Source organism: Drosophila montana, unplaced genomic scaffold (assembly GCF_035044405.1).
Source record: "Drosophila montana isolate Dmon_TW-CO22-7 unplaced genomic scaffold, ASM3504440v1 contig_3640_1, whole genome shotgun sequence".
NCBI lineage: Eukaryota > Metazoa > Arthropoda > Insecta > Diptera > Drosophilidae > Drosophila > Drosophila montana.
The window spans coordinates 184,680-199,398 of record NW_026998525.1 but is presented as its reverse complement, the minus strand read 5'-3'; the positions used below and the strand labels follow the sequence as shown (position 1 = coordinate 199,398).

Below are 14,719 nucleotides of genomic sequence, written 5' to 3'. Positions count from 1 at the left end.
CAATGTTGACCTAAATTTCCAGGTGGTACTGAAGTTATCTGCATCTGCTCCGATTCTCCTTGATTTGCTCTCCTCGAACAAATAGTATGTTTTCATGTTTGTCCATTTTTTTTGCAATGCCTCTAGAATCATAACGTTATTACTTTAATATGCAATTTGTTTCTTTTTAACAATTTTATTTAATTAACCCTTTGTAATTGGTGTGGTTGAAAAAAATCCACCGTAGGCATTGACCTTTTCTGCAAGCAGTGACCAGAATTTTGCCTTTTTTGATTTATATGCAAATTGTGGATGGGAGTGGTCCCAAACGAATGGCGCCACTTTCACATGTTTTATTATAAAAAACAAAATCTCATCGGTCCAGACAATTTTGTTACTTTTACTCATTTTGTTTAGACTATCTTTCGTTGGCTTATGCTTCCAATAAATCGATGAGCTTACCCTATCGATAGCAAATATTCAAATCGATAGTAATGCTTGTGCATGGTATGCAGCTCTTAGCTTTTAGCGGCAAAATAAAAATTATATGATTAATGCAAAGTGACTGTTGTCTTATATTTTTGACAATGGCGCCAAAACATTTTCGAGAATGCGTACTTTAATTAATATTTAAAATGGAAGAGCGAACAAGATTTTATGCGTAGTAGATACATTCGAAAAGAAGCCATAACGTTTAAAGTACTTCTCAACGAATTGCTGTTAATATTTATTAAGTCAGATTAAATAAATGAAAATACAACAACATTGCTGTAGCCACTCAGTGTCAATGAAGCATACGAATTGTTTGAGCGTTGTATTCTCGCCAATTGCTTGGACATCGAAAAGCCAAGAAATCAAATACTTAAGAGTTCATAAAAAATTATACGCATTGACAAAAAAAAAACCTAATAGTTGTTTACATTTCAATTAGAAAAAACGAACCATTGTTTGTTTTAAGCACTCAAATAACGTTAAGTGTCATAGAATATATGTTAATTTATTTATAATACATAGACAAGGTACTGTCACATTCGCCTTAAAATTCTCTTATAGCTCAACTTTCGTCCACTGGCTTCTCATGAATGCCGCATATTGCTTGGCTCCCACATTGTTGGACTCCTCATAGTATGGCAGCTCACCGAGACGGGCGAGCCAAGCGGTGATTTTCGGATATCGCTGTGGATCAATGTCTAGAACAGCTGGCACCGATGAGACGGTGGCGGCACAGCAGAAGTCAGCAATGGTCAGCGAATCTCCCGCGATGTATGGCTTATCCAGAAAAACCTCGGTTAACCACAGCGCCTCGTGAACATTGTCGGTCTTCTCCTTTGAGACCTCAGTGATTCCCTTCATCCAGAACGCACTGCTAACATTCCACAACGCCTTGTAGATCACACTGGCATCGAAGAACAAACGTTGATTGACCCCAGTGCGCTTCAATAGTTCTTTGGGATAGAGTTCATCCGTCTTGGCATACTTGTCGCACAAATACATGCATATGGCATGTGAGTCCCATACGAGAGTACCATTATCATCCAGCAGCGGCACTGTGCCTTGTGGATTTTTCTTTAGATATTCCGGTGAGCGGGTCTCGCCTTCGGCAAGATTTACCTCCTTGAATTCGAATGGCAGCTCCAGTGCTTTAAGTGTTAGTAAACAAGCACGAACCGGCGGGGACATAATAATTCCATATAGTACAATCTTCGACATCTTGCTGTGGGCGTGGTGATCGCATCAACGCAATGAATTAAACTAAAGCTGTCCACAGCTTTTATGCCTTATATATGTACGCGTGGGGCTCAAGATTTTCAAAGTTTAGCGTCAAAGCTTTTGCAAGCTTTCACGTGAGCATAAATTCGTATAACGATGATAGCGCGCTTTTCTACCCCGGCAGAGGCTATTCTGATTTGTGGTGAAATTCGTACCAGCATTTCTCACCGCACCTATTATAACGGTGATTGCGCATTTGTATGCCCCTTAATAGGCTTGGGGCATTAATTAAATGTCTACATACATATATTCTCGATATAAATCGGTTAAAACTTGAACTGAAAATTAGTTTTTACTATTGTTGGTATCTTAGCATATATTAACGTGATATGATAGTTTTCAGACCAAAGTGCCGTGTATTTTCTAGTCGAGAATTTATAGGCGTCATCTATTTGATCTATGAAGCTTTGCAATAAGCTTCAAGAAAATAATGATGAGCGTGCAAATTTTCACTTTCAGCATAGAAATATTGCGGCCTCCCTCGAATTCTAATCAAGCTATTTGTCAGTTACCCACACGCGATTATTTGTATTGCCTTTCAGTAACAGGAAGGTAAAAGAAGAAAGGAAATAAGGAGGGGGTGTTAAGAAAAGCAGGAGAGCAAAAATAAGAGAAGAAAAAATATGGAGTATCCTGTTCATACTCCATATAAAACTTATTATCAAAGCAAGAATTCCTCTTACTGAATTTCTGAGAATCACATAGGGGGGCAATATTTATAAATATTATTTTGTATTAAAGAAGTTGTGGCCTAAGAAAACAATGCGGGTAATATGTTTTTATGAAATAGGACCGATTTCTTCCCCAAAATATTAAAATTGAAATAAAATTTGAAGTAGTAGTACTTGGAATATCCCTCTAAATTCTATTCTATGCGTTTGCTGATTCTTTAGGATGGCCCACGTGCTCAGAGCTCCAGGATCGGCGTACTCGGTCCAATGCATTCTTCAAATATTCCATAAACTATGTGCTTGCCATTTACTTAATATGCATCAGTCTCTTCACACTTCTCGAAAGGGGGATGATACATGCGAATTTGAGGCCTTCCAGTCGGGTCACTGTTCTGGTACAATGTTAGATGGTAACTGTCTCCGAATCTTCCCGTGCAGCTGCTCTATTAATACGATGCATTGTAGTGGCTAGGGAAATTCAGAAACAAATCGGTCTGGAACCGGGCTACTATTCCATACCCAAGTGCCGTGCCAATCTACTGAAATATCAGCCCGCGCAAAAGGATCTGCCGGAACGCACCATGAAAGACTCCTTTACAACTGCTGTATTGCCACTGAGTACGGTTCCGATCCGAGAGCGCTATGTCAACCATCTGGGTCGAGTCCGCATAGGTCGTTTAATGGAGGAGCTGGACCTGTTTGCCGGTAAGCAAATGTATTTGAGAGCCAACGAGCCAACACGACGCTTAAATATGCCAAGTTTGCAGTGTGGATCTGTCATCGTCATCTATGTATCCCGACATTGCCAAAGGGTATTCCGGTGCCCTACAACTTTGTTACGTTCCTGTACGACAGCGTAGACTTCACTAATATCAATAGAATCTCGGCTTCTGAAGATATTGAGTTGTGTGGTCACGTCTCGTGGACTGGCAACAGCTGCATGGAGTTAACAATATATATACGACAGATAATGCAAACCATAGCCAAAGCCATAATTATGATGGTTGCCCGTAATGCGACAAATACGAGATCGGCACCAGTTAATGCTCTAGAGCCCGCCAACGAGGAGGAGAAGCTCTGTTTGGCGAACTCCATCAAGCGGCAAAAGAAACGAATGGCTAAACAATCGAAATCTGTGCTCAATATTAAACCAACATCGAGCGATGGAAAGCTCATGTATGAGATCTTCAAGCGGACCAGAGGTATGAACGCATTAGGAATTAGGAGTATGCCCTCCAAATTGCCACCAAATTGTAAATGGATGTCGCAATCCTTTCAAACGACCATGTTGCATGCGTTTCCCGAGAATCGCAATTCGCACAATTACATTTTTGCTGGTTTTGTGATGCGCTCCGCTGTGGAAATTAGTTTCATTACCGCCTGTATTCATGCTGGCGGTCGGCCCTTGATCCAGTGCATAATGGACGTTGAGTTTTATCGGCCGCTAAAGATGAACTCATTCCTGAAAGTGACCTCCTACGTTGTATACACATTCGAAAGATATATTCAACTATTGACAATTGTGCAGGCCCTGGATGCGAACAATATGGTACAGATTACAACAAACGCCCTGCATCTCACCTATAAGGCTGAACGGAACGTCACAGAGGTGCTGCCATCCACCTATCAGGAGACACTGTGGTACATAAACGGACGTAACAAATTTCACGCCTTCCAGAAACTTAGGGAAGCGCGGAAAGTTAATAAAGAATCTCAAACAAGTGTACGAACCGGAGAAAACTAAAATATTAGAAACTTTACTTAAAATATTTATGTATTGAATTGGGGGTACCTAATTGCGCATCGGAACGCTTGACTTGGGCAATGCCTGCAGCCGCTGGCGACGTTTTGATTCGAACTCGGTGGCCAGGTGCCAGGTTTCTTTATCTAGCGCCCCATTGCCGCGCGCAATGCCCAAAAGACGCAACAAAACCAACAGTCCATGCAAATCATCAGCATTGCTTTTCACGTTCGCCTTGCGCATGTCCACAAAGTGCTGCTGTATCATTTCCGTATGCTCGTCGCTCACGCTGAATTGGGTGATCCTCGACATGGTCAAATAGTTGCGGAACTGCTGCAATCGCGCTGGCTGCAAATAGTGCAGAGCTGCCTTTAGAGATTCCTCATATAGCTCGACAGCTTTGCCATCGGCATTAATTGGCAGCACAAAGTCGCTCTGTAAATGAAGGTGGACGAAGGGTTTATAACTTCTATTTATGTGTCCTGTGCGAGTTGTCATTGCTTACCGGTAACATGCTGCGGCCCTCACTGAGCACCAGCACCGGAATATCAACGTTGTAGTCTATTTGATAATACTGAAAGTCGCACTTCAACTGCTGATTGTTGATCAGATTGGCCAGATGCTGTATGGCATGCACACCATTTGCCTCCAGCTTGCCCTGCTGCATGCGCGTCTCGTCCAGCAGCAGATGCGTGTGGGGTGCCAGCTGCAGCAGTCCAGAAACCAGCTTGTTTGTCTCATAATCCTTTCTGTTGGCAATAAAAGAGTTCAATGAATTATCAAAAGATTTAGTGGAGCGGTAACTTACTTTGGTGCAAAGGCGGCCGTGTTCATGGTGTCCAGTGTCATGGGTAGATAGTGGCTGGCGGGTAGCAGTAGCTCAAGCACCTCGTATAGCTTTGTTGTGTACTGGTGCAAGCATTCTTTGGGCAGATTGCAAATGTTTAGTGCAAATTTACCGATGCTCTGCATTTCGGAACGGCTGTAAACCGTAGAGATGAGATGACAGAGCAGATATTCGGCGGCAAGCTCGTCCTCAAATAAACAGAGCTTAAGCAGCATTCGCAAGTCCTTGTGTATAGTTTCCAGGGATTGTTGCGTCAATCCCAGCTCCGGTACTGCGGGTTGCTGCAGACTCTGATCCAGCAGCGGATTAGCATGGCACAACGACTTGACGCCAAAGGCATGCAAGCGTGGTATTAAGAACGGCGATGGATTCTGTGCCTGCAGCTCACTTAAGCTTTCCACATCCTTCATGGCCTCAACATCCAGCGTGGATGCGTCCAGCGCTGGATCCACGGACAGAAAACCCACGAAATCCATAAGAGAGTTTAGCGTGTACTTGTCAAAGTCTTCGTAAACCTTTATCATGCAGGCCATGCTTGGGCGATCGGGCAGCGGCGAGTTGAGCAAATAGTCAGTGCCCAGCACAGCGGAGCTGCTGGCAGTAGTTTCCGCTTTAGGCTCAACATCCACGCATTGCTTTTTAAGTGAGCTAATGCCGCTTGATTCATCTGCTTTGTCTACCTCCATGTCTTCCTGTTCATCAAGCGCGCGTTTAATACCATTTCCAACTACTGTCTGTTGACTTGTTAGCTTCTCTGATTGCGGGTTACACAGTTTTTCATGCTCTTTGGCCCAGTTATTTAAGCCAGGCACCGACACAACGAACAATGTACGCCGCTCGCCATGCACATTGCTCTCGGCTTGGTAGTCCAGTTGCTCATCCTTACCCAGTCGAAGACAATCGCGATATTTGCCTGGCTGTAGGCGTGTGCTTCCGTCGGCGGACTTCACCTCGTAGCGCTCCAAATAGATTTCTGGATCCATCATGTCCTGCACCATGCCGCGAAAACGAACCAGTCCCTGATCCCTCAATTTGTGCAGTGGCGTGTGATTTAGCAGCGGAATAGAGTGCCATTTGGTGGAGTCGTTGAGTAATTCTTTCCAGCGGGCACTGTCTTGACTCGACAGCTCCTCTGGAGAGCTCGGCAATTCCGTGTTGCAAGGCATCGCGCAAATAAACAAACAATTACTGACTGCTGCTGTCGCGTGCGCGCCAAATTGCAAAATTATAGATGGAAGAAACTCGATAGAAATATCTAGCAAGGGTGGCAACACTAAATCTGACCAATCGAACAGTTATCGTAATCGTTTTGTGTTATCGTAGGTTGTATATTAGGGCTGCGACGAAACGGATGTAAAGCGGAGTATCCGCAAATTAAATAATGAGCAAGAAGAGTCGCGTTTGGAACTTTTTCTATAAAGAAAGCGATACTGTCGCAATTTGTTGCCTGTGCCACAAAAACTATTCACGCAAGGGTCGTGGCACAACATGTCTGCGAAATCATTTAAAGAGCAAGCATCCTGCCGAATTTCTAACACTATCCGAAAACGACATGAAGTACATGGTGAAAACGGAAATTAACGATAGCGCAACCGCCAACACGAACTTGCAGTTACACGTAAAAAAAAAGAACATTCACTTTGAAGCGGAATTCACATTTTAACTTAAAACAATCACTATTTTTCCAGGATACAGATCCATTGGAAGTCCAAAGGCCTATCGACTCGGACGAAGCTTATGCGTGTGATGAGAAATTGGCTTTGATGATAGTCCAGCATGATTATTCCTTTAGTTTGATAAAAGGTGCTGGTTTTGTTAACTTTATCAAAGTACTGCAGCCGCGATACACAATTAATACAATCAGTTATTATGAGAATATGATATGCCAAGACATATATCAGCGCATGCAGGCGCAATTAAAGCAACAACTGGTCATGCTGGAGTCCGTATCGCTGGCAACAAGCATCTGGTGGGGATCAGGCGGCCAAGGCTTGCTCAGCTTAAGCTGTCATGGCATCTTCAGTGACTTTCAGCCCAAGCAACTACACTTGAAATGTGAAGCCCTGGACAAAGGACAGACGGAGGAAGTTACGTGCCGCATTCCTAATATGATATCTAATGCCATCCACGAGCTGCAGTTGCCCAAAGAGAAGATTAACTGCATTATTAGAGATGAAGGCACCTGCACACAGGGCGCTGTCGTCGAGTGCAGTGTTCATCTGCTAAAACTGTGTGTGAAATATGCAATCGAGTCGAATGAGCACCTGCAGCAATTAGATGCTAAATGTCTACAAATCGTCAAACACTTTGAACAATCTCATATTGCATACAATCATTTGAAATATATTCACGAGAGGCGTTTAAATCGCGACCCACTTCCATTAATGGAGCCTAATGAAACCCCGTTGAGCTGGAATGCAATATTTCGTTTAAAAGCTCGCTTGCTCAAACTAAAAGATGCTCTCTCAATTTATGCGGAGGAATATAATATGGTAAAAATGTATCCTGACGAATGGCTGGATATTGATTTAGGTAATCGTGTCATACAACCCATTGAGGAAATTATCAGTATTTGGAGTGATACCTCTTCGACAGCATCCTCTGTCATACCGCTAATAGCAGCTCTGCGGGATTCGCTTCGCACAGATGTGCACAACTTTGTGTCTTCAGTGGTAATGTTCTCCTCTAACCATCGTATATAATAAATTTCAAAATATATTTATATATTTAATTTCTTACAGACCATTTGCTCGTTTGCTCGAAAACTGCTCGAGGAGCTGGAATCAAAATGCTCCACAGTGACCACAGATATCAAATATTTAATGGCCACATATTTGGATCCGCGTTACAAGCAGGCATTTTTTACACAACAGGAGGCGCAGCTGGTTACAGATGAAGTCCTGACACAACTGTGCCGATCCCAGCTCCAACAATGGCAGCCACCAATGAAGATCGTTAAAGTTGCTTCCAATGTTAAAAACGAATCCAAGATTGACTCGTTTCTTGACAACATGCTCACACCATCCAACTCCAGCTCGGAACCCTCCACATCGTTTCATTCGCAATCGCAACTAAAAAACTTGTTGTACTTGTACAACTCCGAACCCAGAATTGAGCGCCAAAGCGATCCATTAGCTTGGTGGCGATCCAATAATAAGTATAGCGCTATGTTACCAATTGTAAAACGATATCTATCCACTCCCGCCGCAAGTATTGCCAGCGAGCGTTTATTCAGTGTATCTAAAAACCTTTTTAGTGATATGCAATCGGGTCTGTGTCCCGAAAATGTTTCGAAAATATTGTTTGTCAAAGCTAACTTTAAGGCTCTAGAGCAAGAATAGTTATTTTATGATATTATTATTTAAATAAAATATTAGTTTGTTAAATTATAAACTATAATGACTCAATAAACTGTAGCTATTTTTAATGAGCCACATTTGTTAGGTATTCCCAAGGGATACTAAGGCTCTACGATTTGAAGAATAATAAACCTAATAATAATTTAAAAATAACAATAAAATTGTAATTTATGATTTTGATCCCAATCTTTAACCCCAATTTTAATGTTCGACCCAAAAGAAAGCTTCAGTACAAATTTTAGCTTTCTACTTCTCACCGTTTAGTCAGTCAGTCAGGACAGTTTTATATATGTAGATAAATATAAAGTGCTATAAACATTTGTCAATTACATTACTGTAATTACCTAATTAAATTGTACGTTATAATTAATTTGATATCAGCACACCTTTATTTAGAACCTCATAATTAGGTGCGATCTAACAAGCATGTATAATTAAGTTTTGTGTACGGGACGTGTTATATAATTCATAAATTCTAGTGTATAAAAGCCCCAACTCGTGATGCACAAAACCAAAACGAAATTGCTTCGAGTAATAAACGCGAATACCGAAAAGATGTTGGGCCGACTAAAGTTTTTATACCAAGTGTTGTTTTTGCTTATATTCGTAAGGCAATCGACTGCTACTAAATATGTATTCCTTCTGGAAAATGAGAAAATATTCTCCGATTGTCCCAATCAACCAAGTAACGTGCTCAATTCTGAAGGAATCTTCGATACATCCCAGGCAAAATTCAAGTCGCATTCGAATACGATGCAAGTTACGGGCGATATCACCTCTGTCTGGAATATTCAACGTGGTGATCGCATTCAAGTAAAGGAATAAAATCGAATTGAATTGAAATACATTTAAATACAATAATTATTTTCAGGCAAATGTTGCAATGTATCGGTATAATCTCGGAATCTGGCAGCCAACACCAATTACTGCGTCCCTTTCTAACTTCTGCCAATCTCTGTATGACAAAAATCAATTCTGGCACAAGTATTGGCCAAAACATATAACCAATATGGAAGAAGTCAAAGAGAAATGCCTTGAGCCTGGCGTAGGTTTTCAAATATAATCGATATATACATTATGAACATATGACAAACTTTTTTCTTACAGACCAAAATGATTCATGAACCGTTTGACTTAGAGTTGATATTCGATGTAAGCGGATTTTCTTTAATTGGGCCACACAAAATTATCCTCCAATTTAAAGCCTTTGACGCTAAAAACGTGCAGCGAGACACTAGCATATGCTTTGAAATTTTGGGCGAATTTAAACGGCTATAGATTTCTCGGCAAGATGTAAGAAACATACTTAATATATGTATTTGATTTTATGTATTTTTGAGTTGTACTATAGAATCGGAAGATCTTGTATTATGAAATAAAATCAATATTGGTGCATTCGTTGCGCTTTGTAGTTTAAAATTTGAGCAGCAAGAGTAAAAAACCCGAATCTCTATCATTTTCAATTTAGCATTTGCTTATACAAGCCCAGAAGGCAGGATCCTTGCAGTCCTAAATATATCTGAATGAAGATGTTTATCCGTTATTGGCCTAGCCAACGGATAATATTTTCAACTCTTTGTTCCTCTCTATAATTAATATTACGTTCAAATTGACGTTAAACAAATAGATTTTATTCTTAAAACTAAGTGAATGACTTGCTAATATTATTTTTTTAATTACCCTAGAGGATATCTCAGCCTCTATAGTCGGGATCATTATGTTCCTCCTCATCTTCCTCTTCCTCGTCATCTTCATCTAAAATAATAATAATGTTTAATATTGTGTCAGCTGTGATAATTGCCAGTGGTTTACCATGATCTCTGCGCTTGCGTGTGTATGCACGACGTGTGGCCACCGGTGCCTGATCTGTCTCGCCGTGCAGCAGGGAGTTGCGATAGAGTATCAACGGCTGCCATTCCTCGGCTCGGCTCGATGGCATGCCCGGCGGTATGACCTTGTCTAGGAAGGCCATGATCACCTTCTTGTCCTGCTTTAATAATTTATAGTTAAACTCATTCAGCACCTCCAGAAACAATAGGCGTGTTGGTGCTCGCACTGGATCGTCGGGCTGTTTATTGGCAGCAAAGTAAATACCACCACGATGTATGGATGCGACCGAGTCGCGATTTTTAAGCGCATCGAAGCCAAACGTAAGCGCAAATCGTTTTGCCAACTCCTTTAGGTCAATGAACTCCTGCGAACTTTTTGACACAACGCCATCATCGCTCTGCTCCTGCAGACTCTTAAATACGGTTATGAGACTCAGCAGCAGCGTCATCGCAAAGTTGACCTTATTGATTTCGCGAGCCTTGCCCAACGTCGCCTTAATAATGTCGCCGTACTCGTTGTAGCACTGTAAGTAAACGAAGGGATTACCATTAAGCTATTGAGGATAGATTTATGGATGTGAGTATGGTTTACCTTGACATAGTATTTGAATATGCTCGCTGCACGCATCGTAGGTATTATGTTGTAGACAATTAGCTTGCAATAGCAGGCCAAGAAGTTGCGTTTCTTGTGCAGCTCCTCGATGCGCGTCTCATCCTGGGCAACAACTTGCTTTAGCGAGAACACGTAGTGCTGCACAAAATTGTCCAATATGAGATGTTCGTCCATGCGGGACTTGTACTCCAAGCTGCGTATATGTTCACTCTCGCTGCGCGCCAACTGATCCGAGTAGATTATAAGCAGATCACAGATGGACTGGTAGGCCTGTCAAAAACAGAAGACAATATCATTAGATCTTTCACAAATATAAATAAATAATATAATATACGTACAGCCTCTTGAATTTGCACAGTGGGTCCATCTCGGGTCAGCTCAAAGCAGGCGGACATGAAGCTGTCTAGATTGCCGCGCAGCTCGGCAACTGCCTGAGCCACATTCAATGTCTCACAGTCATTCTCGACGTAGTAGAGGCCCCAGCTAATCGAGAAGTAGCAGGCCTCAATGCAATAGGCCAGCGCCTCGTTGGGCAGGCAACGTTCAACATTGTCTTTGCACTGGGCCTCTTCGACGTCACGGAACAGGGATTTGAATAGGTCCCACGGATTCAGATTGTGCGACGAATACAAAATTGACAGCACTTTTAACGTTATGGTTATATTGTAGATATCATCCTCATTTGGTGTCTCCTCGCCTTTAAATAAAAACCAAACATATATATTAACAATTAATACGAAACTCTCTTAAGTAAGCTTTAATGACAAAATAAAAAAAATATAGCATTTACCATTCTCTCTGCTCTGGTTTTCATATTTTTACAAACACACACACACACACACACACACACACAATGTATGATCTGCGCCGGCCTGCATCACAGCTTCAACTAAACACTAGCTCAAATGGGCCTCCCCATGAGCTCACATCAATACACGCACAAACACCACATATCACGATCTGCACCGGGCGGCGTCGCAGCTTCAACTGAAGACCTGCTGTACTGTGCAGCCATATTTATACAGCAGGCCCACCCTCTGTTAATGTTATGTTATGTTAATTACATTTATGTTATGTTAGGCAAATTTATGTTATGTTAAGTTAAGTCATGTTATGTTAACTTATGTTATTTTAAGTTTTGTTAGTAATATTATGTTATGTTCAACAGCTGAGGTGCTTTTTGCTAATGTTATTTCACAATATTTAACAGCTACTCACCCAAAATGAGATTGCGCCACTCGACGATGGTATCCTTGTACTTGTTGACCGCATTCTCGATGATGTTGGAGCGCGCAATGTTGCAGCGGGTGTAAGTGGCGCTGCCTTCGGCGCAGAGACACTCCAATGTCTTGGCGCAGGTCTCGAGTACATCGCGACCGGTGTGCATGCACATTACCTGACTGATTTTGTCGAGTAGCGCCTGCAGGTTGCCCTCCTGTCGGTTGGTAGTGTACAAATTTAGATCAAAGTACTGTGGCACTGCCAGCAAATTGGCCAATTTTTCGCTGTCAGCCTGATACTTTTCCAACAGAGCCGGCAGAGTCACAATGAAATGCTCCGTCAGTTTGACCTTCTCGTCCTGTATAGCCTTTAGCTCCTTGGAGCTAAGCGTAAACTTGCGATTGCTGGCACGTCCCACGGGCACCTCGCCCGATGCTGATTGCTTGACACTGCTCACCATTATTTCGATGAGTGTGGATTCCTGCTTGTTGTCGAGCACCTCCTCATTGGGCCCGGGCTCCTCTAGCAGCAGGTCCGTCATACATTCCCAATCGCGCACCATCTCATTGCTATCAATAAACGAGTCGACCAAATATGCACCATGCTCGTGCAGCTCCGATTCAATAAAAAATTGCACTAGATCTCGTATTAGTGGTGTATTGGGCAGACGCAGTTTGCCGCGTTTAGTCTTCGTTTCCTCCATGTCGGCGGTTAGGTGGAACAAACGCACATTAAGAAATTCTGCAGCGGCCTGTGCAACACCCCGATGTGATGAGTAGACCAGCTCATAGACGATCTCACAATCCTTATCAGCTAATATTTCCGGATGTATTCTAAAAAATATGCAATCATTTATTAAAGCTTTTTTTTTTTAAGTTTTAAAACTTACTTTAGTATGCTGATAACCAGTTTAACTGCGTGGACGGATACCTCAAATTCCTTGTCCAATGTCATAGCCACAATTCTGTCTTTGAACTTGGATGTGAAGAGCTCCAATTTGCCCTTAAGCTCCTCCTTGTCATAGAGCGGCAGCAGCGATTGCAGACATCGTAGGCGTACCTCGCCAATTTTATCATGTAACGTCCAGCCTATATACTTTAAATAGGAATCATCGAGGAAGTTTTGTGGATAATTTTCCATCCAGATGCCAATCTCAGCCATGCAAATGGCTCGAATATCCGGCAACGTGTCTCTGTAGCGATGCACAAATACCGATTTGAACATATAGGTTAACATGCTCTTAATCTCATCCATATTTTCCTCCAGCTCCGAGCGTTTTGTCATCAATGAGTCCAAGCGATCCGATGCGCGCCGATCGCGTGACTAAAAGACGTAACAAATTTTTAGATTATTAACATAAGGTATACATGTGAATCCTTTACTAAGGCTTCACATTCAAGGCGCTTCTAACCTTGACACGTTCAGCTTCAAATTGCTTAGCTGCATTTTCAAAATTATTGGATACAAGGAGCGCAACATCCACCAAGGCGGTCATCAATTTCATGGCCGCCAATGTTGCGGTATGACGAAAAGCGCGCACTTGGGAGTCGGAAAGTCCGGTCAGCAGCGAAATCACGTTATCCATTAAAAACTGATCGTAGATAATGGAATACTGGCATTGTTTAACAAGTGTTTGCACAAAATCACAGAAATTATTTTTGAATTTCTTCCATTGTGTGCCGGTCATAATTAATGGATACTCGCCGCTTTCCTGAAACAAAATTGATTGCAATATGAGCAGGTGACTTTAATGATTTGACGTTTTTATTTTACCTCATCAAATTCCTCTGTCATACGGCGAATAATAGCCGTATGATCAACGGGATATTGTATATCCTCTGATATTTTGCCCTTACAGCCGCTGGCGTTTATGAAGAACTGCATCAATGCGACGAGCGCTGTCTCCCGATTCGCCTTGTACTGCCCAATCCACTGATCAACGATGCTCTGCATTTAGAATAGTATTTGTTAGTAAGGCTTAAACTAGGCTGCATGCAAAACCTCTTCTGGCCAAATTGCCCAATTAATTTTATGTATAGTTACCGCAATAGGATTTTTAGAGTGTCGCACAATATAGTACAAGCTGTTCTCGTCAGTGGTAATTTCGCGTTCATTGTCTATCCGTTCATGGTGTGCCTTCTCCACTGGCTCCTTGCGTGGCCGCTCAATGCGTTCCTTGCGCTCCGCTGGAGGCTTGCGCGTTTGCGGCGTCTTTCTTTTGCGTGAAACTGGGGCAAAAAACTCATCCTCATCGTCATCAATGATTGGCGGCTTGTCACGCACACCACCGCGTGCCCGCAGTCGCGTCATGCGCTTGGTGGGACTGTCTGCATCAGATGTGCTTTCATTTAAGGCATCGCTGTTGAAACAAATATTTACATTAAAACTTGAATATGGGACCTGTGTTTTTTGTACATTACCTGTGCAGCTCGTCGTATTCTGGAGCCGGAGGCGGATCATCCATACGTATGCGCTTTCCACCTCGGCGCGCCATCATGTTGATTTATAAACTGGTGGTTAATTTAAAAAGGATTTATTTATACTTTTATAAACAATGTTTTTGCGTATGAAAAAAAGCGCGATAGCGTCAATGGAAAACAGCAATTGGGGATGGCAGCGTAAAACCACCAATACTATCGTTTCGAAATATCGATAATTTCGAAACGACAGAAAGAGAAATAACATTTGT

At 42.1% G+C, this 14,719-nt stretch overlaps 5 protein-coding genes across 5 annotated transcripts; 2 read left to right on the top strand and 3 right to left on the bottom strand.

The window, feature by feature from the left end:
• Positions 1-950: 950 nt before the first annotated feature.
• Positions 951-1,738, bottom strand: LOC135435665 (glutathione S-transferase 1-like). Its single transcript, XM_064692831.1, has one exon. The coding sequence runs from the start codon at positions 1,687-1,689 to the stop codon at positions 1,027-1,029; it is 663 nt and encodes a 220-aa protein (XP_064548901.1). The 5' UTR covers positions 1,690-1,738; the 3' UTR covers positions 951-1,026.
• Positions 1,739-2,165: 427 nt separating this feature from the next.
• Positions 2,166-4,187, top strand: LOC135435664 (acyl-coenzyme A thioesterase 9, mitochondrial). Its single transcript, XM_064692830.1, has 3 exons — positions 2,166-2,830; positions 2,886-3,125; positions 3,188-4,187. The coding sequence occupies exons 1-3, from the start codon at positions 2,644-2,646 to the stop codon at positions 4,162-4,164; spliced, it is 1,404 nt and encodes a 467-aa protein (XP_064548900.1). The 5' UTR covers positions 2,166-2,643; the 3' UTR covers positions 4,165-4,187.
• Positions 4,145-6,235, bottom strand: LOC135435662 (mini-chromosome maintenance complex-binding protein). The gene is made up of 3 exons (XM_064692828.1): positions 4,970-6,235; positions 4,667-4,910; positions 4,145-4,596 (listed from the first exon to the last, which is right to left on the bottom strand). The coding sequence occupies exons 1-3, from the start codon at positions 6,172-6,174 to the stop codon at positions 4,213-4,215; spliced, it is 1,833 nt and encodes a 610-aa protein (XP_064548898.1). The 5' UTR covers positions 6,175-6,235; the 3' UTR covers positions 4,145-4,212.
• A 108-nt stretch (positions 6,236-6,343) lies between these two features.
• Positions 6,344-8,435, top strand: LOC135435663 (zinc finger BED domain-containing protein 4). Its single transcript, XM_064692829.1, has 3 exons — positions 6,344-6,626; positions 6,697-7,680; positions 7,750-8,435. The coding sequence occupies exons 1-3, from the start codon at positions 6,390-6,392 to the stop codon at positions 8,347-8,349; spliced, it is 1,821 nt and encodes a 606-aa protein (XP_064548899.1). The 5' UTR covers positions 6,344-6,389; the 3' UTR covers positions 8,350-8,435.
• A 1,541-nt stretch (positions 8,436-9,976) lies between these two features.
• Positions 9,977-14,627, bottom strand: SA (stromal antigen). Its single transcript, XM_064692827.1, has 10 exons — positions 14,451-14,627; positions 14,074-14,389; positions 13,804-13,977; positions 13,442-13,741; positions 12,920-13,353; positions 12,028-12,863; positions 11,148-11,506; positions 10,789-11,079; positions 10,180-10,720; positions 9,977-10,122 (listed from the first exon to the last, which is right to left on the bottom strand). The coding sequence occupies exons 1-10, from the start codon at positions 14,525-14,527 to the stop codon at positions 10,061-10,063; spliced, it is 3,390 nt and encodes a 1,129-aa protein (XP_064548897.1). The 5' UTR covers positions 14,528-14,627; the 3' UTR covers positions 9,977-10,060.
• Positions 14,628-14,719: the final 92 nt, after the last annotated feature.